General features: G+C 40.7%; 1 protein-coding gene across 6 annotated transcripts in view; it reads left to right on the top strand.

Moving 5' to 3' along the window:
• SEMA6A (semaphorin 6A) overlaps window positions 1-24,824 on the top strand; it is a 114,321-nt gene that overhangs the window by 67,142 nt on the left and 22,355 nt on the right. For 4 of the 6 annotated variants that reach the window (XM_042882799.1, XM_042882803.1, XM_042882800.1 and 1 more), the window contains exons 9-18: window positions 439-527; window positions 1,407-1,624; window positions 4,758-4,889; window positions 7,542-7,697; window positions 9,145-9,321; window positions 10,010-10,150; window positions 10,244-10,324; window positions 12,420-12,478; window positions 13,983-14,003; window positions 21,103-21,267. In XM_042882799.1, coding sequence (XP_042738733.1) covers window positions 439-527; window positions 1,407-1,624; window positions 4,758-4,889; window positions 7,542-7,697; window positions 9,145-9,321; window positions 10,010-10,150; window positions 10,244-10,324; window positions 12,420-12,478; window positions 13,983-14,003; window positions 21,103-21,267 — 1,239 coding nt within the window. The other 2 variants (XM_042882802.1, XM_042882804.1) reach the window with 2 other exon arrangements.

The following is a 24,824-nucleotide window of genomic DNA, read 5'->3' on the forward strand; positions in this document are numbered from 1 at the left end:
CATAGTTTGAAGGCTTTTTCTGCATGCAGAAATGTTTTGCCAGGTGTTGACATTAGCAGTCCCACTTTGCTTGTTGCTGCAGACATGTATGAGCAGAAACACTAACATGGCTTGTTCCCTCCACGTACAGCCTGCAGGCCATAAAGAGCTGTGTTTGAAGCCCCAGGCATGCACTATCCACTGCCTCTTCTCCTTTCTTTCCCCACCATGCTGTGCAGATGTGCAGTGGCAAACACTTGACAGCCTTGCAGAAGTTTTCTGCAGGCTGGCCCCCAATGGTGCTGCATCCCAAGCAGGAGCTCCTCTCAGTTCTGCAAACTAGACAGGCTTGCCTCACGTGGGGTTTAAATTTTCAGCACTTAATGTGAATGCTTCTTTCTGCACACATAGTGCTTGCATGCTATATGCTGCACATGGAATGTCTTGTCTTTTTCCTAGAACCATACTTTGTCCAGGCAGTGGACTACGGCAATTATATTTACTTCTTCTTCCGGGAAATAGCAGTGGAGTACAACAGCATGGGAAAGGTAAGGGTGAAAACATTGCCTCAGATGACTCAGTGACATTCAGGAGGAGAAAAACATATGCTATTCTTGGACTGGTGCTATTAGGAATGACCTTGAAATGAAAACCATAAATCATGATGACAGGGTCATCATTTTGAGAAGTTTCCTATTGCTCAAGCCAAAAGGTGGGCAGGAGTGAAACATCGCACTGTCTTGAAAGGAAACAGGGTGGTTTCTGACAGTGGTGACTTAGGCTGGAATCTCTTTTCCCAGTCATAAAAAGCACAAGGCAAATGTGCTACCTTCAGTGTGCTTTAAAATGGCTTCTAAAGCAAGGCAGTATTTGTCTTTAAGAAATCTGAATTTGAGTAATCGAGGGGAGAAATTTTGTGGTCTGCCATTCTTCAAAAAATAATTAAACATTTACTGCATTTTTGTGAATTTCACAATAGGTTTCTGACTAAGCAGTCAGAAAAACTGACCAAGGTCAGAAAGGTGAAGGGGAGGAATAAAAGCCCAGCAAGATTTGCATAGCTTTTAAGTGCTGAAAATACCAGAGTTGGAGCAGGCAGTGTGGGTTGCAGAGACTGTGAATATAAAATGTGCTATTGTTTGGGGAAATAGAAAGCTAAGCAGTCTGTATGGAAATGAGTTTTATTTGGGTTGAGAACAGATCTCTTGAAGGATTTATGGCTGTGTATTAAATGCCACAGCCTTATCATTTATAACATGCTGTTCCAAAGCTGAGTTTTCTCAGTTTCTTATTGCCACAGATTATGGAAACATGGGATTAAATTAAGCACCTTGCTGTGTCGTTTCAAATGTTTCAAATGCAGAATTCCTACAGTGTTTGAGTTAAACATTTCATTTTCTCTAATATTCTTGCTATACTGCTTCCAGGTAGTTTTCCCGAGGGTGGCTCAGGTTTGCAAAAATGATATGGGAGGATCTCAGAGAGTGCTGGAAAAACAGTGGACTTCCTTCCTCAAGGCTCGTTTGAACTGCTCAGTTCCGGGTGATTCACACTTCTACTTCAACATACTGCAGGCAGTTACAGATGTTATCCATTTCAATGGCCGGGATGTTGTTTTAGCAACCTTCTCCACTCCATATAACAGGTAACAGGAGCAATAATCTTTTGTTTCCTTTACGTTTTGCTTTTCATTGCAGTTTCTTCTTACTCTATAAAGATCCAAGAAGCGATTGCTCATACAATGTAATTATTATGTACCACGCACTTACCAATAGTTTGTGTTTCATTTTAAGATACCCTGGCATTGCTTACTACATTTTATATCTGATAATTTAGAACAGCTTTCAAACATTTACTATCTGGACGTGTTCCTTGGACATTTTCTTTACGTGAGAATAATTCAGACCAGCTGCCAAGAAGTTTTGCAGAGCGTAAGTCTCAGAATGTTAATACAAAGAGAAAATACAGTTTTCCTTTCTTGCGAAGAGAGGACTGGGTCTGTCTCATTTGCAGCCTATTTCTCTGTGTTTCGTGGATCTCTATTGGCTCTTGTATCCTCCCCTGGGAAAGCCACGGGCCTCAGCCTTGTTGCAGGCTGCAGAGGAAGTTCTCCAGATCAGAACAGGAGAAGCAGAGGCAGGATAGAGCTTCAAAGTGTGTCAATTCCTTCTCTGACAATTTATTTTCATAGAGGGATGTCTTGAACTCCTCACGCTTAGCCAGCCAGTCTTACTAGTTTTTACCTCCCTGGAGCTGCACCCATGATGGTTTTTTTTGAGAGCAAGAGGGAAGGAGGAACTCTGCTAAACAAAAAGACTATTCCTTTTGCTCACCACATCAGCATGTCTTCATGCTGCAGAATTGACACTCAGGGGTCCCAATCTTGCTTAAGCAGAGCTGTAACACAGCAAAGAGGTACCAGGGAGGGGAGTAATTCCTCAAGCACCTGTGTTTCATTGTACATGTGGTTTCCAAATGCTTCAGTTCACATGTTAAGAATTTATTGCTGTTATACATTATATGTGTTTCTCCAGAAGTTATTATAGTAGTAACTATCTTAATTATCAAGGTCTCATGGAGAAGTTAGAAAAGCATTCATAGTCTAATTAAAAGATATATTGCTGATTCACAGGGTAATGCTTGAGCTGAAAGGGGAATTTTATTGCTGAAATTCATCTAGTTTTACTGCACACTTGCCACCTTTTGTCAAAGCCTGGCCATAGTAAGATCATGCACAGAGCTGAATTCAAATGAGAGTAAGCCTAGCCCTCCATTTTTTAATCACTTCTCTTGACATGAAAATAATGGGAACTTCAAGAGAAAAATTAAGTCACAGGGAATAAAATTTTAAATTGAGATGATCTCTTCTTATGCAAAATGTCCTAATAAAAACAAGCAAATGGAGAATCATCAGCAGCAAATATACTGTATCCTGAGATTACCTATAAATTGAGATGTCTTTCTACTCCGCTAGTATTTCCTGTGGTGTGTCATGAACAATCATTTACTTTAAATCCTGTGTTTTAGAATCTGAGTACATGGTTCTAAAATCAAGATCCTATTTATGGGCACCATTTTTTGCCAGGCATTGGAGATGACAGAAAGGCACATAGCCTTGGGGGCATCTCAAAAACAGACCTACCTCTGACATGGACACCTCTCTCTCATTCATTCCTCCTTCTCTGAGGAAAAGCTTCAGCACATGCCTTTCATCTCTGGAACAAGAACATCCTCCTAAAGTGATCAGGAAAAGATCCCACAATTCAATCTGATATCAGCCAGGGTGGGAGCTGGTGATGGCTTGTAGTTAGTGCATAAGAAATTGCTTGGCTGTGACCCACAGTCCTCCATCCACAATGTTTAATGGTGCCATGGACTTGCTAATTGCCATCCCCCATAGAAAAGGATTTTGCAGCCTTCTCAGTAGTGATCCCTCCATCACTTTGAAATGTGTTGAAATGGACAGTTCTCTGCACATCTAAGTACTAAGCCTGGAGGGTTGTTTTTGAGTTAGTGCTAAATTCACAATATGCAAGACCTATCTGAAGTGGGAGTTGCTGTGCCTTAGGATGTGGTCCTGTTTGCAGCCAAGTACACCCCCAGCTGACCCTTACATCAAAATACAAGTGGCTGCCTCTCCTTATAACTATCGCTGTTTAGTATCACGTTAGTGAGAAGGTTTGAAGTAAGTTTCCTTCCATATAAGCACCCAGCCTGTGGAGATCGAAGTTGTACTATTATTGTCTCCCTACTTGTTGTTTCGTTCAGTAATAAGCATTTCAGAATCTCTCAATATTCAAACAATCATTTCCTTATCAATTTTTGCGCCCTTATAAGTTTAACTTTATTCTCTGAAACAGTATTACAGTTCCTACGTTTTCTCTTTGGTAGGTAATAGCCTACTAGCTAAAAGCAGGATTGAAAGACTTCAGCCAGTTAGGTTCATGCTATTTATCTCATAAAATCAAGCAGAGAAATCAGACATGAATACAGTAGTTAATGTGTAAAAAATGAAAGGTGGATAAATGAATAATTCATGCTTCCAAGTGAGTGACCATGGGAAAATCCTAAGCTTTTCAGAAAGTAAGTAGGTAAGGTTGCAATTATGTTTAGACAATGCTATCATGCACTTGCTTGCAAATTTACAACTTTATCATCTAAAAATACAATTGTGTTTGCTTCTACAAGCTCTTTACACCTCACTGAGTGATTGAGTTAAGCAAATTGCTGAGCACAGTTAACTTCTTTCCACTGGGAAAACCTGATGGAGATGAGGCTATAAGAGGATGGAGTAATAATGTGGAAATGCAAATGACACAGTGCAGTGCACTTCCAGTTTGATCAGCTCCAACTTCTGATCTGTCTACAAGGTACTTTTGAGGCATGACAGGGACTGTGAGAATTCATACTGAGAAAATGTTGTGACTTACAAGAACTTAAATTTCCAAATAATGGGCTTTCAATGAGAGTAGCTGCTACTCCTCGTGCATTACCATTCATACACAGAGTTTTCCAGATTCTGTTCCCTTTTCAAGATTACTGCAATTAATTCTCTCTATAGAGCCTTTGAAACAAATTGTGCTGGCAGGAGCTGTCTGCTGATTGGTACATTTCAGTCTTTTCCATGGAGCTGGCTTTTCCTGTCAATACTCAGAGGTTACAGAGTTCAGAATTGAGTAGCCTGTGACAGGAAGACTTCTATACAGCATGTTTTTCTCTCAAGATTTTATGCATAGCTGCAGAGTGAGTAACAATTTCTGGGAAATATCACTTTGCAGCATCCCTGGCTCTGCAGTCTGTGCCTATGACATGCTTGACATTGCCAGTGTATTCACTGGGAGATTCAAGGAACAAAAGTCTCCAGACTCCACATGGACACCGGTTCCTGATGAAAGAGTGCCCAAACCCAGGTATGCCTTATGTGTAGTAATATTGTTCTGCTGCTGCGTGCAGAGTCTTTGACAATCTGAATAGCCTTTTGAAGTACAGATATGGATGAAGATACATACAGTGGAAGCGAAATATCGGTTAAATTGCATTTGTGCAGAAGTGAGAATTTTCCCACTAAAACCAGATTTGTGTAATGTAAAGCAAGCCAGATTTGAATGCACTTGGTCAGAATAAAAGCCAGTTGAATAGTGGTACAAGTTACCTGTTGCATACTGGTTCAGTAAAGAGTGTATCTCATAGAAAAGCTGCACTAATTCTGGTCTAACATACAATTTACTTGACACAGAAAATGTATCTGGTTTGGGAGGACAGGAGTAGGAGGAGCAGCATTCCATTAGAATGGAGACTTGTTTTATCTCATTCCTTCTGAGCTGTTTTTCCAATTTCACTTCTCTCCTGTTTGCATGTAGATCTATTTTTATACTCTCTTTGTATTTCCTACATGCATCCATTTTGTTAGTTATTATTGACAGCCTTTCGTTAACCTATTTTCACCAGTGGCATTTTGCTCTGAGAATACGATGTAAATAAATAGATGAAATTAACTTAGAGTAGTGCTACCACTTTACTATATGTTTTATATCATCTATGATATCTTTCATGAATTTAAAAAAAATCTAAAGCTTTGTGGTGGCAACTAGGCTTCTACATAAGTCCAGATTTGGCCCATCATGTTCGAGATTTGTCAAGTATACTGTCCCTGTGCTGTGCTTATTCTGTCAGTCAGGGGAAGAACCTGGAAGTGCCTGAAAAAGTCTCATCAGTTCTGTGTCTGTTTTCAGTCTGAATCCTAGAAAGGCAGCTGCCTGCATTGGTTTTCTTCCCCTTTTTGCAGTGCTTCAATAACTCACTGACTTGATGGTTTTCTTTGTCAGAGCAAGATGGCTTGAGAATTCTAAGGTCATTTACCTGAAAATGGTAGTCCTGCATAAAATACTGGCAAGGAAAAAGGACAAGGACAAAGAATAATGTTCCTTCTTGTCAGTGGAAACGGAAAAGAGAAAGTTTGTGAAACAGTCCAATGGCATGCTAACAGCTGAAGATGGGATAGTGCTGCTTCTTTTAAGTCAGTAGGAGATAATGTGAACTGAATGAGTGAAATGTTTAATACAGTGCTTGGCCATCAGTCTGCTAAATAAAATAATCATTACTTGTAATTCATGTTGAAATTCAGAAGAGAGGCAAAAGATGACTCTGAAATAGGGTCATTTCTGTTTGGATATCTTAAGATGATGCAGAAACATTAATGCTCTTGTTGATCCTAACATTTCTCAGAGACATGCTGGAAAATTTCAGGGGCCTTGCTTCCCTTTTTTGCTGAGATGAAGAGGAGGGTTTACTCAATTTTATGTTTACTCAACTGAGCCACTCTTGAGATTAAAATAGGGTTAATCCAATCATGTGATTAGGATTTAGGAAGAAATAAGTCTCTAGATTAGATATGGAGAAAGTCTAGGCACTGTGGTGCCAGAAAGCATATGCTGCTCCCTAGAGAATTTCACCTATTGAATCAGTGCCTTTGCAAGGACCTAGTGATGACCTTGATTTATCCTCTATTGTAAATTCTATATGTAGTTACAAAATAATCAGAATATTTTGGACCTGGCAAGCACACAGAACAGTGGAGGACTAAAGGCACTGACGAAGTTAGTCCCTTCCTACCCACATAACGTTTAGTTACCTAAGGTTTGAACATTTATCTAAATCTGAGTGGCAGATATGTTCAAGATAGCATTACTCCATTGATGTCAATGGCTCTACCCACTTTAGATCAGATGAAGATTGAACTCTGCAATGTTTACACATGGATGACCCATCTTTGGTCTTTTCATCTCACAGCGGTTCAAAGGCTGAGGTCCAGGAAATTAGATCAAATGAAATTGGAGAAAATAATCCACAAAATCTTAATAATGGGCAAAAGAATTATGAGGTTTACCTGTTGAGTCAGGAAGGTTAAGTTGGCTCGAAGAGGAGGGCAGGTTTTAGGAATGCAGCAACTAGATTTGCATTTAAATTGTCCAAAATGACTCAACAGTGTCTTAGTGGAAGTCCTTCATGTGCTCTAACACTTAAGTTCTCTTGTCCAGACCTACTTAAAGGATAAAACCGATGCTCACATGGGTGTTTGCTGGGTTTTGTTCTTCAAGACCTCTTTCTACCAGACAATATTGAAGGCAGCATCCTTCCACCCATTTTATAAAAGCAATTTCGCTCTGTATGCTAAAGACTAATTTTATTTTATGGAAGAACAGTCAGGTAGGCAAGATGCAGATCAGAGAACATCTATGCCAGTGAACAGCATCAAGTCAAATACAAACAGTAGCTAGGCTCCATGTGAGTGAATAGACTAAAATCCATGTGTTTCAAGCTCCTGCTAAAAAAGTGTGTTTGTGCTTTTAGGTGCATCTTGGAAGTACCTTTGAGTGGCAGTTAGAGCAGGGTCTGGGGTTTGCCTGAGGGTCAGAACAAGCCCAACATACTTCTCAATCCTTCATTTAAACGCTTGCAATGCACTCCAGATTTCACTGAGGGTGTCATGACAGTTGTTACAGAAAGGAGATTTACACATGTATCAAGCAAGTGTTCTCACTTTACATTCTTGTTTTATTTAGACCAGGTTGCTGTGCTGGTTCTACATCATTAGAAAAATACTCATCCTCTAGTGAGTTCCCAGATGATACTCTGAACTTCATCAAAACACACCCACTGATGGATGAGGCTGTACCTTCCATTGTCAATCGACCCTGGTTCCTGAGAACGATGGTCAGGTAAGTACCACCAAATGGACTCTTCCTCCAGTTGTGGCTGTCAGGTTGTGCTAATGGTCTTGTTTACAATACTCTCAAATGCTGTAGACACCCATGGTATGCTGGGCATGACTCCAGATAGGAAAGATGGTAGTGCTGAGCAGATGCTGTAGAACTCCCTGAGCAGTTTCCAAGATAGGAAAAACACTTAATCCTTTCCAAGTACTCTGTGGTAAAACTGGATTGTGGAGGAAATGCAGTGCAGGGAAGGTTGACCTGCCTCTTGGCTTATGGGTCAGTGTTTGAGACAGCTCTGTAGAAAACTTCAGGCAAGGATCAACAGATAGCCCAGGGATACGTATACAGGATACAAGCACACAGGATATGAAGATGTCTGTTCTGTTATATACTGGTATGTATTACTGTTTAGAGAAGTGTACAGTGAAAACTAACCACAAAATCTGTATCCTTTCTATTACAACAGAAAAATAATGAAGAGGAGATTTGAACCAAGACTCATAAATCAGCAAGCCTCAAATACTCCATACTCTCCCTCTGTAAATATGTTCCCATGTCATGCTGTGATCACTAAACTACTTACCTACCATTCAGTTGTAAATGGAGTAATTCGAAAAAATTTGCCCTATTTTCCTCTCTTCCTCTGTACAAGGGTGGAATTTTGTATCAAAACTTCAGTACAGAAATGGGGTTCACAAAGCCCTGATGCAATATTACCCAGCTGCACTGCCATGCAATATTGCCATGCTGCATTTTAGTTATGTGTGTCTGGCCAAAGGTGAGGGCAACATGCTCTGCACAGTGCCTTTTTTTGACTTCCAGTACCAGGTAACCAATGGTATCAAATCACCAGCACTCACTCTCAATAAATTCTGTGATCCCATAGTTAGATACCATTTTGGCAGTACAATCAGTTAGTGGTTGCTACATGATTATTTTTAGTCAAAGAAAATGAAATTTAGCTTCCCAGCATTGCACTAACACAACTTTTCCTGACAAAAAATTGAATGGAGATCCATTATAATTATTCCTCTTCTTAATGTGGTGGAGCTGGAAATTAAAAAATTTAAAACAAAAATCGCAATGCTGATTTTCTTTCCCTGCCTGTAGAAGACATCAAGCTGGTACTTTGCTTTTGTTTGGAAGGATAATTCCTAAATTGCCTCAGCCTCTCAACAGTTCTCCAGCCTTCTGCTCGAGGTTTGCTGCTGCAGATATGTTTGCTAACTGACATCTGGACATGCACACAAGCACATGGAAATTCCCTACCATTTGGGCAGCCAAACTGGTGCAGTCTGTGTTGACTTACAGGGTTATTCAGCTAGAAAAAGTGCTTAAATATGTTATATGATCTCCCAAAGGCTGTCTCGCAGATATTTTAAGTGGAAAAAGTGATAAAATAAGCAGCAGTCTAATCCCTATGATGCAAGACGCTGTATTGTTATTCCAGATACCGCCTGACCAAAATTGCTGTCGACTCTGCTGCTGGGCCATATAAGAACTACACTGTGGTTTTCTTGGGATCAGAGAAGGGAATCATCCTGAAGTTCTTGGCACGGACAGGAAACAGCGGTTTCCTAAATGACAGCCTTTTCCTGGAGGAGATGAACATCTACAATCCTGAAAAGTGTGTATCTGATTCTTTTTACTCGTGTATGGGTAACTTTTGACACTTCTGATTTCCCGGACAGCAAGTTGTCCCACGAAAAGGGAAGTAGGTAGAGAAGCCAAGTTTTTTTGAGTAGTTTTAAATTGTTTGGAGGGATGTCTGGTTATCAGCCTCTACATTGAAATAAAATATTTTTCACCCAGTATGTACAGACAATAGCCTATCCTATGCAGCAGTTGACAGATCATTGAAAGAAATTCTGCAGAGGAAGATTATTTTTCTAATCCTATAAAAAGCACGATTCCTCTCCAAATAACTCATCAACCAGCAAGATAATCTCCAAGGGAAATTTCTGGCATTTTAACCTTCCTTAAATATGCCTGAAGGGACACTGAAGTGGGCCATAAGCATGCAGAAATTTCAATTACTTTGAGTGCTGGAGAAGAATAAACTTAAAAACTGAAGGGCTCTTAGAAAGCACGTCTGGTTTGCAGTCTCTCTCCACCTCTCCTTCCCTTGAACCATGCCCTTTAATACTTAGTTGTATGTCTTTTTATTAGTGTTTTTAGTGGCTGTTTATTCTTCCACCTTGTCTTGTTCAGGTTCAGTTTCTGGTCATTGTTTCCTTTGATTGAGGAGCCGTCAGTTTTTCATCTGGTTTCCCAGCAGAACTCTTTTGTGACTGTTTCTCACTGTGTCAAATCAGGTGCAGTTACGATGGCATGGAAGACAAGCGTATTGTGGCCATGCAGCTTGACAAACCCAGCAGCTCCCTTTACGTTGCCTTCTCCACCTGTGTCATCAAGGTTCCCCTGGGGCGGTGTGAGCGTCATGGCAAATGCAAAAAGTATGTACTTTGGCCAGCACTTAATCTCTTGTCAGAAGCCTGCGTGCCAGGCACGAGAGCAATCCAAAATGCTTCCTCTGCTTTTTTCTCAAGGGCCTGCATAGCATCCAGAGACCCCTACTGCGGCTGGGTGAAGGAGAGTGGGGCGTGCACACGGCTGGTCCTTGGTGCTAAGTGAGTAATGACTCCTGCTGGAAAAGTACGAGGCAGTGGCAGTGGCGCCAGGGGGACTTGGACTGAGCTTTTTGAAATGTGGGGCTCTCGGGGAAGAAAAATGTGTGAAGTATTTGTTCCTGCCCGGTTTGCATTCTCTGAAATTTCTCACGATTTTTTTTTTTTTTTTTTTGGTGTAAACTCTCAGCTGACTGGTAACTGCTGAAAGAAGAGGAAGAACAAAATGAAAGAGCTGTACTAAAGCCCACGTGTTGTTGAAAAGAGGGAACTGGATGGCTGTGTCTGGACCAGCCCACACTGGAGCCATCACAGCTGATTAAAGAGGCAATAGAATCCAAATCAGATTACTGTAGCAATTTGTCCACTGGAAACAAAACCAGTCCTTCTAATTTACTGTGCATTACTAAGAGGAATCACAGGACACAGAAAAAGCTTAAAGTAGATTCAGAGAGGGGCTGGATTTCCCCTTGGTTAACAGTAGAATTTAATTATTTCATAATAATAGAAACTCTGTGAAGTTTTGTTTAAATACGATTACCTAAGTCTTCTTGTAGAGAGCAGATCTGTTTTAAACATCATATTCCTGGGCTACATCTGACACTATGAAAATACAGCTTAACTCCAGTGTGGCACAAACATCACACAACCACAGCAGCCTCACAGCCAATCCAACTTAAGCCTACTTCTGTACTGGATGAGTTATCATTCCTTTGTTTATTCCATGGTCTTAATTACCTGTTTAAATTCCAGTTGTTTTGTCCATTGTGGATATTGTAGCTTTATCTGTCTGAATATACTTTATCACAGAAGTGGGAACTGGTCCTTTTGTAGAATAACATTAACGTGCACTTCTGTGCATATAAGGGTTTCTCAGCATTCTTGAAGTACTTGAGACTTCTGCTCTTGGCCAGGACAAGTTTTAGGGGGCTTATACACCTTACCATCAAAAGTAGCTCTTCTGCTGTATGAGAAGTTTCATCTGACCATGAGAAGAAAACTTATTTGAGGGTGACATAGCGCTACAACAGGCTACAGAGAGGTCATGGAGTCTCCTTCACTGGAAGTATTTAAAAACCCACCGGGACTCTTTTGCAAGCTGTTCCAGGGATGCTGGTCTAGCATGGGGTTGGACTAAATGATCTTCTGAGGTCTCTTCCAGCCCCTGAACTCTGTGATTCTGTGAGACAGAGGCAGTATAACTCGTAGTGGTTCAGTCTGCAGGTGAGCAAGGCAGGTCACTCTCTACCAATGCACAGCACTTAGGAAGAAGGTGCAGATCAACTTTCAGATGTCAGTTGAACTTCTGAATTATCCAGCAAGACAACAGGTGCCTTCCTGGAGAAGGTGACAGTTGAGCAGGAGTTTTAAGAACACAGTTCTGGGAATTATGTGTATGCAGGGATAATTATGCTTCAACAGCAAGATCCTAACTGATGTAGACAAAAGCTTGTACTGGAGGTTTTCCAAGGTTCTTGCACTCCTCTTTTACCATATTTGGAACTTGGAAAAGCAGCTTCACAAAATGTCTGGCACAGGTTAAAAGCCTAAGTTGGGCATGCCAGCTAGGAAAGCCTACACATATTTATCAGTAGAGGCCCTCAGATTCATTGTAATTCACTTTGTGATCTCTGGACCTTATGACCTGCAACCTGCAATACTTAAATAATTTTGAAAATGCAGATTATGTTGCCCCAGTACAGTACCTAACTCGTAGGTTAGCTTCCTACTTATGTCAAAGTATTGGTGCTGTATGGACAAGTCAAGGTAGGATCATAATTGCTCCTGACAATGTCATTTTTTTTATGGTTAACAATTTAAAAAGATATGAATGTTTGCCTTCCTTGACAAAAAGATACACAGTGGGTTTTCAAAGAAGAAGCCGAGGAATCACTTCCTGATGACAAACAATTTGAAGGCCTAAGTTTCCAGTTTGTTTGTGTGTTGTTTTTTTTTTTTTTTTACACTTTACGAAAGATTCAAAGAAATGTCCAGTTTCATGATGTGTCTTTATTTCAGCTGCAGATGCGACAATTTTTTTTCTGGTAGTCCTGTGACAGTTGTTACTCATGCCGTTATGTTTCTTTCTATTATTTAGGCTGGTGTTTGAGCAGGACATAGAACATGGCAATACAGATGGCCTGGGGGACTGCCAAAGTAAGCAAAGCTTTTGCCTTCTTTTTACCATGTGTAACAGCATCTTTCTGAATGCCATAAAATCACCATTACCAGTTAGACATTGGACGTTCCTTGATAGCAGTGTAAGCCACAGCAGGGATTGCAACTGAAGTTAAAGATGCAGATGCAGATGAAGTTAAAGATGACAGAAATGAAACTGTTGTTTAGATGTATTTAAATAGCCCAGTTGGTGTGATTTATTCAAACTCTGGACTTTATATAATGAGAAGACTTCTGTTCTAGAGGATATTGATCACAGCAATGAAATAATGAATTGGTTGTTCATTGTCTCTATCAGTCATGGTGGCTGGGTTGTTTATGTAGATGTGAAGAAGGAGCTTGGTTTCTTGGTGTAGACTGTGACTTGAATTGCACTCCTATGCAGATCAGGGAGACAGTGAAATATATCTTCAGCTTTTGTTCTGAATCAGTAAGTGGGAGTTGCTGTGCTTGTGAATATTAGTGAATTTTACACATAGGCTGGAAAACATGGCAGTGTTAAGAGTCAAGCACCACTGTTTCTGCCTAAGAAATTTTAATGATAAACATTACATACTGACAGCAAGAGCTGGAAGCATAAACATTTATGTTTGGCACTGAAATGCTTACAAGTACTGAACAAAGAACCTGTCCTTGTTCAAGCCTCAGTTACTACTGTGATAATTGTGGTTGTGGCTTTACAAGGATTTCCACCACTACATGCCTTTGTCTCAGCTACACCTCCCTCTGCCTGTCCCCTAAGACAGGGTCACTTACACTGTCTCTAAGTTTTTTGAAGGAGGTATACACAGTCCCTCTTGTCCTCCGTGTGAAACAGTATAGCACCAAAACTAGGTCATTTCCCAGCTGGTACAACTTAGTCCTTTTCAACTATCAACTTATTTCTGCTCTTCTTGGGCAAATAGGTTAGACAGCAGTGGAGTCCATCAGACATCAGCTGCACATAAAAGGGGAAGAAGTGATTTAGAAAGGGCAAGTTGTGCTCATGGAGAAAGATCCCTGTGCAGCTAGCAAACAGCAAATACCCTGCTTAAATAGCTCTTTAGCTCTAAATGGTACACCGAACCTTGACATTGCACAGGGGTGGATGTTCATCTGGCTGGTTTTACTACTTCATGAGGTCTTGGATCATGTGAGTTTTGTCCTCATCAACTCATGATACTGGCTGCATCATTTATGGTGCCTTACACTGGAACGGGACTTGATCTTGCAAAAAAAAGAAGAAAAAAAAAAAAAAGCATGCCAGGGAGAAAGCTGGGCTTCCTGCTTGGTGTTACTTGTGTGGGTCCAGCCATGAATGCGTTTAAAGACAGATGTTGTTTTCAGGCATTTCTGAATACTCATTTTGCACAGGTTCTTGGTGTAATAATCACATACATACAGATATCAGCTGAAGCATAAAAGATTGCTAGCAGTAAAGTACTAAAAAGGAAAAAAGTGAAAGAGAAATAATGACTTTTTTTCCCTGTTATTTGTCTTTCAGATTCCTTCGTAGCCCTGAATGGTAAGAAAGCTCATAGTTTTTTTATTTACTGACAGCAAATCCATTTTGGAGGAATTACTTTATACTTAACTTTTAAGTATTTTCATATTTTTTGTCTTACTTAATGTTTTGTTTTGTTTTGTTTTTCCCAATTTATTTTGTTCATAGACATTTCAACTGCTTCACCTGATCATGAAATGTCTTACAACACAGTGTATGGTCAGTTTATGGGTGTTTTTTAAAAAGTCTCCCTGGAACCTTGTGTTAACCAGTAGTTCCTCTAGTCAAAGTGCCATTAACCTTTTCTTATTTGTTTTGTCTTCCATCTGAGGGCCTAATTCACTAATCACAAGTGAAAAAAAGTAATGCCTCTTCATTTGCATTCCCTCTTTTCTAGTCCTCTCTCAAAACTGCTTAAGATGGTTTATTTTACTGGCACTCCAGCAGGCATGATTAAGAGCTTGCTTCATCTGAGTACACAGACAAAGAAAGACTTGGATACAGTGATGCATATTATCTGTTCCCTGGGAAAAACAAGATAGCTCACATCCCACTCATGAGGTATTCAGGCTGGTATCACGACTGCTCCAGCAGCTAGTCAACGATAGCTTTGGGAAAGGATCAGAACTGTCCCTGGGTGATAGAGAGACCTCTCTTAAGAAAAATTAATCATTACCCATGTCAGTTGAGATTGGGTTACACCCTGAGTTAAGAAAGTTTTGGTCACTTCTGCAGTGAATCATTTATGTTATCCGTTCTTGCAGTATCACAATACTCCATGGTGCCTGGTCTGTAAAAAATGGAATTTGCACAACAAATTAGGTGATCAAAGCTGAAAAGAAGCATTTCTGCCAGCTTAGGGTAGCAGTTTCCCTCCAGGCAGCTGTTAATCTGCAGTTGCAGTTCTTTGCACCACTTTGTTCTTTGTTTGAAAGTGGATTACATTGGCACTGGGAGTGCAAAGTGTCTTCTGGAGGAATTATTGAAGAGTAAATGATGAAATCAAATTCAAACCTAGATTCATCTTGCAATAGCTTCTCCTTATCGGCAACCTGAACAATGACAAGTGCTCACAGGGATGTGTGATGTTGTTCGCAATGAAGTCAATGGTGAATTTCCATGTGGGATGAGAACTTACTTGTGAAATTACTTCCAGGCTGTTCAAGACTAAATGTTCATTAGAGCTGGGGCAAAATAACTATATGTTTAGAACATAAATAGAGGTAGACTAGTTTGAAATTGTGATGATGCACATTAGATCGATCCCTTCACCTCATGCATGCAAAATATGTAGGTACAAACAGAACCAATGATAACTCAGTGCAGCAGAATGTAAATAACTGGAGGTACACCAGTACTGTTCAGCATTTAAAATAAAGAAATAAATAAAATTTCCCATGTTGTTTTTAATCAGGAAATAGAAAATGTGCAAGTGAAACTTGTTTGCAAGTATGATAATGAAAACCAATTAGGGAAATATACAAAATCAAAGGCAAGCTGAGACTTCATAATGCGTGAAAGACTGATTGTTTCGTCTGCATATACAGCTTGCAGTTGAAATTGGTATATAATCAAGGCACAGAGCAGTAATTAAAGAGCAAGTAGTAATAATAAAATCCATACTGCTGAATCTAAAGAAAAAGAAAATGGCCTTGAGCCCATTGTTAATATGCCAGAAGTGTCTTAGCATTTTTGCTACTATGCTTGAAGGCTGCACAGTTATAGCTGTAGGCAGCAAACCTGTATCCCAATCAGCTACCATATCAATTCAGACTTCATCCAAAGTTGATATTTTGGTTTGACTGAGAAGGCAGGAAAAAAAATGGTTCGAATGAGTGACAAAGTGAAAAAAAGCTGCAGTCCTAGGTAACATGGGTTACAAAAGAAGTCCAGTCTACTGTCCTTACATGAATGAATCCAGCTCATAAAATAGGATCCCACTGCCAAATGTGAGTTGAAAATGATGACCCAACATGAACGTTGATTCCCATTCGTGGCATCTTTTGCAGATTTTTTCAGTGACTCTTCACAGGTAGATCCTGATCCACAGTCACTAAGCGAGACAGCTCTTCCCATTATGGGTCCAGCTGAAATACTGCTATTTCTGCAGTCAGTCTTTCTTTTCACCTATGAGGACAAAATACTAAAAGAGCTTGTCACTTCTGTTGATCTTCCACATGAGGAGCGTAAAGAAGTCCAGCACTAGACAGTCAACCAGTCTAGGTAGACATGCTCACGTTTGCTACATATTACATCTGCTCTGAGTGATATTTTTTTTTCTTGAGGAAACTAAAATTTTATAAATGGTGCCTTTTACTGTTAAACATGTAACTAAATGGTATTTCAGATTAAACCTCAGAACTGCGATATGTCAGGATGCCAATCAAGCGAATGCTTAGAGTGCTTCTGCTGGGTTAAATATATCCAAAGGCATCTGAAGCTCCAGGTGCAAAAAAAAGTCTTACAGCTTGATTACCTCTTTCAGCTGATTTACACCACCACAAATCATCACGCTTTGGTTGACTTATTGCCTATCTGTAGCAGTGTAACTGAAGGGAGAATCAAGCCCTTTATTGCTGTATTCTTGACATTAGCCTCTTCCTGAATTTGGCAGGTGGGATCCTTTTTCTAGGGCAGTCTCCCATGGTCGGTTGTAAACAAGTAAGAAACTGCAAAGCCCACTCAGGTGGCTGTTCAATTATATCTCTTTTGACACTCAAGAAGAAGACAGCAGGCTGAAGATCTGCTGCAGAAGGTCAGAGAAGAATGGTGAAAGAGACGCATGTTTAAACAAAGAGATTAGCCTAGATTCTTCCATAAAATTGTAAGCAGCTTCAATTATCGTTGGAAACATTCAGTTCTTAGTGAATTGGGCCCTTATCTTACCCCCTAGTCATATCCCTTTCTCTCTTTGTAGTATTGATTTAGCCTTTCCTACTAATTGTCTAATTAGGTTGCTATAGTTGTTAATAGAATAGTGTGCGGACGTCTTAACCTCTGAGAACCTAATGACTTGTGCATATTAGAGCAACCATCAAATACGTATTGAATCCCTGTCTTTGTTTTAAAGCTGAAAAAATCTCTTTCTGTTTTACAAGTGCACTTCCAATTGAGCTGTAGTTGTAAAAGCACAGCCCTGTTGAATCATTACCCATGCCTGTAGATCTTAGGAGCTTTTATGCTGGTTCTATGGTTTTATGCTTGGTTACAGCACTCCAAATGAAGAGTTTTTGCAAACAGTGGAAGCAACCTAAAACAGATCTTTCTTGAAGTGTGTCTATTTTGAGTTTCGAATATTTCCTCCGAACAAAGTGGTTTGAAAAGGACCGTCTCTGCAGTTTTCAGATGGATTGTTTTAAAACAAAGGCAGGATTGTGGTTTTTATATATAAGAAACTCTAGCTAATACTAACATAGAGGTACCAGCCATAGAGATGCTGGCTATAGAGGGAAAGACTCTTAAAACTGTAGCAAAACCAGTTTACACAGTCAGAGTGGTACAAATGGTGCGATGGGAAAAAGGAAAACAAGATCCTCTCGGTGTTGCAAACTATACAGTACTCTGTAAAGGCTTAATAGTGACTGAATGTGAAAGGGCTAGGAGTACACTGCCTGCCACTCCAGTCTTTTCTCTGTTTATGAGAGAAACTTAACTACCTAATACATCTGTGGTGCCGCTCGGTTCAAAGGTGAAATTCACCCAGTGGGACTGACTGCTTACGAGACTCAGTGATACTGCTTACGGTATCCAGCATGGTAGCGCTGCCCAGTAGTAAACGCTTCCAGAATGCAGATCTTGCTCCGGTAAGGAAAGTTGTTAATCTGCTTAATCTGCTCCTTCCCTGCTTCTACCAAATGGAAGAACGTTTATCTTGATTTCACGTGGAGGATTGTTTCTCAGTGTGTACTATACTTGCACATTAGTAACAGAGCAAAGAGACTGATTTCTCCGCTTGTGTGAAACCCTTCACTACCTAACTACCATCTGGCATACATTAGTATCTTCACAAAGCTTTAGCTTTCCATTACTAGGAAATTCTCCATGTATTTGCAGCATATGGTTGAGGATTTTTTTTTTTTTTTTTGAAAATGTGTCCCTTGGGCATGTATTTCCTCTAGATTGCTGTATTAAGAAATGTTTTTCTTTAAACATATTTACGGCTTTTTCTTAAAATTGACCCTCAAACACATCTAAAATAGGCATAAAAATGCATATCAAAGACAGGTATAAAATATGATTGCTACTTGGCAAGATTTTCTTCTGCCTCTATATCCAGCTCTGATTAATTGCTTTCTCATGTTGAGTGCAGTGTTATTTGTAGGCTGATCAAATACTGTACACATTATTGTGGTCATTTAATGGGGTATTAATTTGGAGATGTGACTTAGTCCTTAGGAAAAAGAAGACAAGGAAATTTCATAGCCGTTTTCTGGCCTGTTCTCTGTCCCATTGTTCTTCTTCTTTCTTGGGAATGAGCACAGGAACTGACAAGCGTGAAATGATGTAGAAGTGAAAGCTTTCACGCTCCAGCATTTCCTTGCTTCAGAAGGGCACGTGTTTTCAGCCCATGGGGCCTCTACCTGTCTTCTTGGAAACAGGCAGCCCTGCAGACCTTCGGTGATGCAAGCATAAAGTTTGGATCACGGTCTGTCATCCATCTAGCTGGGTTATCAGTGTTTCCAGCTATGCTGTGGCTTATAGGAACCTTTAAAAGTGGATAATATTTGGGTTCTCTTTCCTATTTAAGCAAAATTAAAGCTCAGTTTTCAACAAAATGCAGCCTCTGATTTGCTGTTAAAGAAAGATGGCTAGAGAGACCACACTTCCTACCACAAGAGATAGAAAGTAGAACAGTTCCCTTGTCAACATAAGCCTTCAGACTGAGGTCCAATGCCCAATTAATCATGTTTATGATTTGCTATGGTATCTGAAGGTAGATTCAATGGTGAGAATACTGAATCGGCCAACTTTCGCTGCAAAGCATAATAGTTACAGGAGTTTGTTCTGTCCATGTCCTGTTTGAAGTGTGTAGCAATTCAAAAGTGCTCCTCAAAATTATGCAGAGGAGCTACAGGTATTTTCTTGCCTTCCAAAATCATTAGTATTCACCAGGACATCTTCTAAATCACAGCAGCATCCTAGCAGATGCCACAGATTTTTTTTGTTGATTTCATCAACATTTTAGCCTCACAAAGCTGTTAAAAGGTCTAGATAAAGTGAAGTGCATGCTTGCATCAAAACTTGGACACACTGGTGTCCAAGATTTAGATTTCTGATGGCTAGAAGAGAATTGGGAACCTTAGATTCATTAGCTCTCTGTGCACATGGCTCTGAGAGCATGAGCTGAAGCACCGATGGAAAATCCACCTAAAGCAGCCTTTTCAAGGTACAACATCGTGAAGCTTTATGTGTGTCCAGTGATGATTTAAAAATGACAAGCACAATTTCCTCTCTTCAAGCTCTGTAAACTCAGCTCCAAATCTGGGCTCCTTGTGTACTTCTGCCCCAACCTCAAATGCTTTTTCTGAGAAGTGTAATATTTGGTGAAGGAGAGGGGAAGAGTCCTTGCTAGAACAGTCAGTAGTCTGGTGACTGGCCTCCTCCCCATGGAGAGGACTGAAATCTAATTTAGGTTGCTAGGCTATTACAAAGGAGGCAGGAGAATGGAGGACTACTCTTTGTCTGTCCAGTGTAATCTAAAAAGATATTATCTGCCTTTTTGTCTGAATGATCTGATTCTACTCTTTCAGGAAAGCAGGTAAGGGAATATTGAGTTATTCCATATCAAGGACAGAAGCAGTTTGAGTCCTGTTGAAGATAAGACATTTTGGTGCATGTAGTGAAAGGGAACTCTCAGAAGCAAGTGATTTTAAAGTCAAAATGTGGTGTGGAGGGAGTTTCAATGTCCTTTTTCCCAGGAGCCAAGGATCAAACAAGCCACTGAGACATCTTGGTTAGAGCCAGCATTCAGAGACCATAAACTTCAAGCACATTGCATTTTGGGTGCTGACCTACTTCTTGGGATGAAGTTTACAAAGATGCAAATATATTTATGCCCCAGCCAAACCAGTGTTAATGCTGTTTAGTGCCTACAACAGCTTATGTCCTATTTGTGTGCTGTTTGTTAGGATCTATTCAAACAGTGAGGAATTCCTCAGCCATTTTCAGCCATAACAGTGTCTAGAGCAGATGTAAAACTCATCATCGCTGGACTGTAATCCTCTCTTCTGGTCTAGAGGTGTGTGCTGACCTCCAGCAGCCTATGTGACAAATGCAAAGCAGATCACATCCTAAATTTTCTTCAGAATGAGCATGCAGGCATTCAAAGGGGCCTACAGCAAGCGAGCAATGCCATGCCTCTGTCCTAACAGGTCTACCAGCCAAGTGAGATGTGGAGACCATGGTAGTTATGGGTTCTTTGCCAGTTTTACATAGTAAGCTCTTTTCTTCATTGTTAATTTGAGAAATAATGTGCAGCTTCATGCTAGCAGTCCTTACCTCTTTTACAGCGCCAGCTCAGACAATACCAGTGGCGATGGTGCAAGTGGGCATGAACCCAGCACATCTTCCAGCCCCACCCTGAGTCTGATGCCCCAGCACCAGTGTGCTACTTCTGGGCAGTCTTGTTCCCTTAGAGAACATCTATGTTGCAGCTCTTCTGGCATACCTCTCTGGTTTGGGCCATGCTTGAAGTTGTTCCATTTTAATGCTTAAGTTGTCTCTGAAGCTGTTTTTCAACCTAAGCCACTACCAGCCAGTGTGAACTGGCACTCTGGCATTGTACAAGCTGATGTGCAGAATCCAGCCAAAGGATGTTTGACTAAAGCAAAGCATCCTCATGATGCTCTGCATACCTTTAACACTGCTGGGCAAAAAAACAACCATGAACTAAGCTGCAGCCAACTGAATATGCACAGTCATTGACATTATCAGGCTGGCCACTGGGGAAGGTCCAAATTCTGTGCTTCCTTGGGCAGTGCTTTGCAAGGACTTTGAAGCCTTGCTCAGCCTAAGAGGTTCACACATGAGGAAGATCAAAGTTTGTGCTCCTGAGCATAAGGTGGCGTGGTAAGTGACTAATTGAGCCTTGTCTTCCCTACCTGTATTTATAATGTAACAGGACATTCCAGTTCACTAGTTCCAAGCACCACCTCTTCCGACTCTTGGGCTCGACAGGGTTATGATGCTAGGGGACGCATGCTGGATTGGAAGGATCCGCTTGGTTCATCCGAAAATACAGATCCATATGTGGCAGTTTCATCCCATAATCATCAAGACAAGAAGGGTAAGGCCTTAGAAATGACTTCCTGTGGTGAGGAGGGAGGGGGGGAGGACTGAAGTGTAAGTGCTTCCAGCTGGCTCTGAGCAACATGTAATAAAACTCCTGTGCTATAATTAAAAGCTTATCGTAAAGTCTGAAACTAAACAGCCAATCTCAAACTCAGTCCTAGATAATTCACTGCCTGAGGAAACCACACAAAACAAATAGAAATGTGTGTCTTTGCTGTGTGTATTGTGCCAGTGCATGGGAAACAATGGGGACTTAGCTCTCTTTAAACTTGATCTTCCTCACTGTCTGTCAAAGGGAGATGCACAGCTTGCCATTGTTCCTAAGGGTGTATTTTCATACTGTCTTTTTTCCTGAATTCCTGGGGAAGCACAGCAGGTCTCAGCTTAATTTCACATTATTTCCATCTCTCTTTGGCCATCAGAGGTACTGAAGCTCTGAGATCTGTGCCCGTTTAACTGGTGGAGTTGTGCTGACACTGGTCCTAGCCACTGGACCCATAGTCCCACTGTCCTCAGTGGGACCTGGGCATGAAACACCTTTGAGATCATCACTAGTGATTTTCAAAAGATACTTGGGTGGTTGCTGGTGAAGAGCATTTCTCTGTTGTGTTTTTAAAGCCCCAAATGGTGCTTTGCTTTAGGTTCATTATTCCATGTTCAGCCCTGTGCTGAAGCACCATTGTGCCTGAGACAAGGGGCAGCCCTGTTGTTTGGCCTCTAATCCCACTTTGCTGTGCATATAAAGTATTAAGCAGAGAGTTGCTTCAGCTTGCCACTTGAACCTGCTTAGTGAAAGAGAAGCTTTTCTTCTGAGCGAGCATGGTGGTGCCTCGTAATTCTGTCATGGCCCTCCAAAATTCTTCCCGCTGCTTCCCATTCCTATCTGAATGAGGTTAAAATGGTGCCTTTGTAAATAGGGGGCCTAGGTTCAAATATCTCCTCTACCTAGAGAGATTTGAGTCTTTGTTATTCTTCTCCAGGGTGTTCTTAGATCTCTTCTTTCAATTTCTTCTCTGCCCAAGATGTTTCACTCTGTATGCACTAATTAAGTACTCAGTGGACCAGGAGGAGGATGGGTATAAGCAAAACTCACTTGCTGTGTGGTTAGGGCACTCACCGGGAGCAGAAGCACACATGAGCTTCAGGCCTTTCTACTATGAATACTTTATAAAAAACACTTAAAATATTAATTGAAATGTGGATTCCAGTCTCTATTGTTCATGCATTTTACATGAAAAACTCATTAGATGAAAGCATCAGCTGTTCCTGGAGAGGCTACTGGCATGCCAGACCTACTGCTTTGAATTGTCAGCCCAAACTAGTAGGTTACTAAATCATATTCCTTCCCTCTGTCTAACCCACTGAGTCCTGAGTTCTCTGCGTCACTGCAGAAACTTCCAACAGGGAGTAATGAGCACGTTAACATTGGAAAACAGTTCAGTTTTCAGCACAGCTGCAGGAACAGCTGACGGTGGTCTGGACTGTGATCTCTGAGCCTGGTGTTCACTACAGCCCCAGACACACAGCGTCTCCAACAGTCCTGGGATGTCCTGGATTTCTCATGGAACTCCTTACGGAGCTTTTGCAGCTCCTGGCCACAGGGGCATTGTGCATCACCTGGCTGACCCAGCAGAGACAAAGCCTGTAGCAGTTTTCCAGCTGAGGAGACTGGAAATTAAGCAGAAGATGCAGTAAATTTTCCTGGGATGCCATGGTGATCGTTAATCTAGTAGCCGTGGTGTTTAGGCTTGATGGCAGGAAAGGGAACACAAAGATCTGGATTCCCTCAAGCAAAAGATATGAATTTGTGTCCCACCTTCCAGCAATTCACTTTTCCTGCAAAAAAAAAGAGACAAACTGCCATTTACTTCTTTTCTTTCCACTCAGTTTTATAAAATCTATTCCCAGATATTTTTTTTTTCTAAGCTTGATTCTATAGACATTCTGGGAGATTAAATGCAAATCCAAAGAAAAAACAATGTGAATTTTTGAACAATCAGGCTTACCTGTAAGGTAAGCACAGAGCTCCTCTGCACCCTGCAGAGGCTGCAGAGCCTCTGTGAAAGTAATGCAGCTTCCTTTGCTACAACTCAAAACCGTAATATGAGGGAGGAGCATCTGTGGGTGTTGAAGATAAAAAGTCAGATTCCAAACTCTCGAACTTAAGTTCAGTCTGCGAGACTGTCCTCATTTCTTTGAATCTGAACCCTATTCCTCTGCCCTGGCTCTTCAGCTGCAGAAAGGCAGTTTAGAAAAAGTTATTTCTGGGTGTTGGATATGTAGAAGAGAGAAAGCAGATAAACTTTCTTTAGAGATGGCAACGTGATTTACCTCCCTCTCCATTCTGTCTGAGCAGTAAATCAGTGATAATGCTGACAATCAAAGAAATAAAGTTCTTTTTTTTTCCTTTTTCTTCCAGTCTCAGTAACACCTGGTATTCAAACTGCTTGAAGTGAGAGGATATTTCTTAGAAAATAGTGTTCTGTCTTTGAAAGTAAGTGGTGGTTTTCTTCTCCTGCCTGAGATGTCATTAGGCAGACTTGGTGAGGAAGGGAGGAAAAGATCCTTGCACCCAGCCCTTCTGCTGGTGTCAGTCAGGGGTTGTAGGTCAGAATCCAGCAATAGTGGAAGGCACGGCCCCTTACATACCCAAAAGAACACAGAAAAGTGTACGCATTTTAATGCCACTATTTGTTATGTGTGGATTTTTACTTTTCAAATCTTATGCAAAACACTGCTTAGTAGCTGGAAAGCTGTCTTTTAAAAGCATCTTGTATGCCAGCAGCAGCTTTCAGAGGAGCATGCATTGAAAATATTAATAAAAGTACATCTGTTGAATTTGAGTAATACTTGCTTCAATTCCCTGACTGGTGAGATGGCTGAAATTCAGTAGCTCCCTCCTCAGGGACTGATGGTTACCAAAGTGCTCTATTAGCACGTGACAAGGTCCTTTAAATATCATGCATTCTTCAGTGCCTAATTATTAATACTGACAAAGCTGGAAGCAGTCTACACGCAATCAAAACAATGGCGGCAGAGGTGACCGCATGGTTGTTTGCCATTACCATCTACTTGTGTGTTGTCACTCCTTGCCTTGCCGAGCCAAAGCTGCACGGCTCTAAAATTACTATTGATTAGTTGTTTTAAAAGGGCAAAGGAAAGAGTTCTTGCACAAAATTAAATCAGAAAATGTTAAGCTTGCTATTCTTTTATCAAGGTTTTGTTTTCACTTTTTCTGTGTTTTATTTTTGCACATTCACAGAAAAAAAAAAAAAAACATTTCTTTTTCTTTTTAACATTTTCTCTTCATTTTGCAAAGTGCTTTGTGGTGTTCTTCATTGGTTCTGTCTAATCCTTCAGACACTGTTTACTTTCTTTTCCCATACATATAATTGTTACCAATTGTACTAATAGTACAAAATACACTTGCTGCTTTTTCTGTCTGTAACACGGGCGCTTTGATGATGTCACATCCATCCATATGCTTCACTTTTAATTCAGTGCAGGCATCTTGGGGAATATCTGTGGGGGCGTGAAGAGGGGGGTTCTTTA

The sequence above is a fragment of the Lagopus leucura genome, unplaced genomic scaffold (genome assembly GCF_019238085.1).
Source record: "Lagopus leucura isolate 7727_CA_CO unplaced genomic scaffold, USGS_WTPT01 Super-Scaffold_100036, whole genome shotgun sequence".
Classification (NCBI taxonomy): domain Eukaryota; kingdom Metazoa; phylum Chordata; class Aves; order Galliformes; family Phasianidae; genus Lagopus; species Lagopus leucura.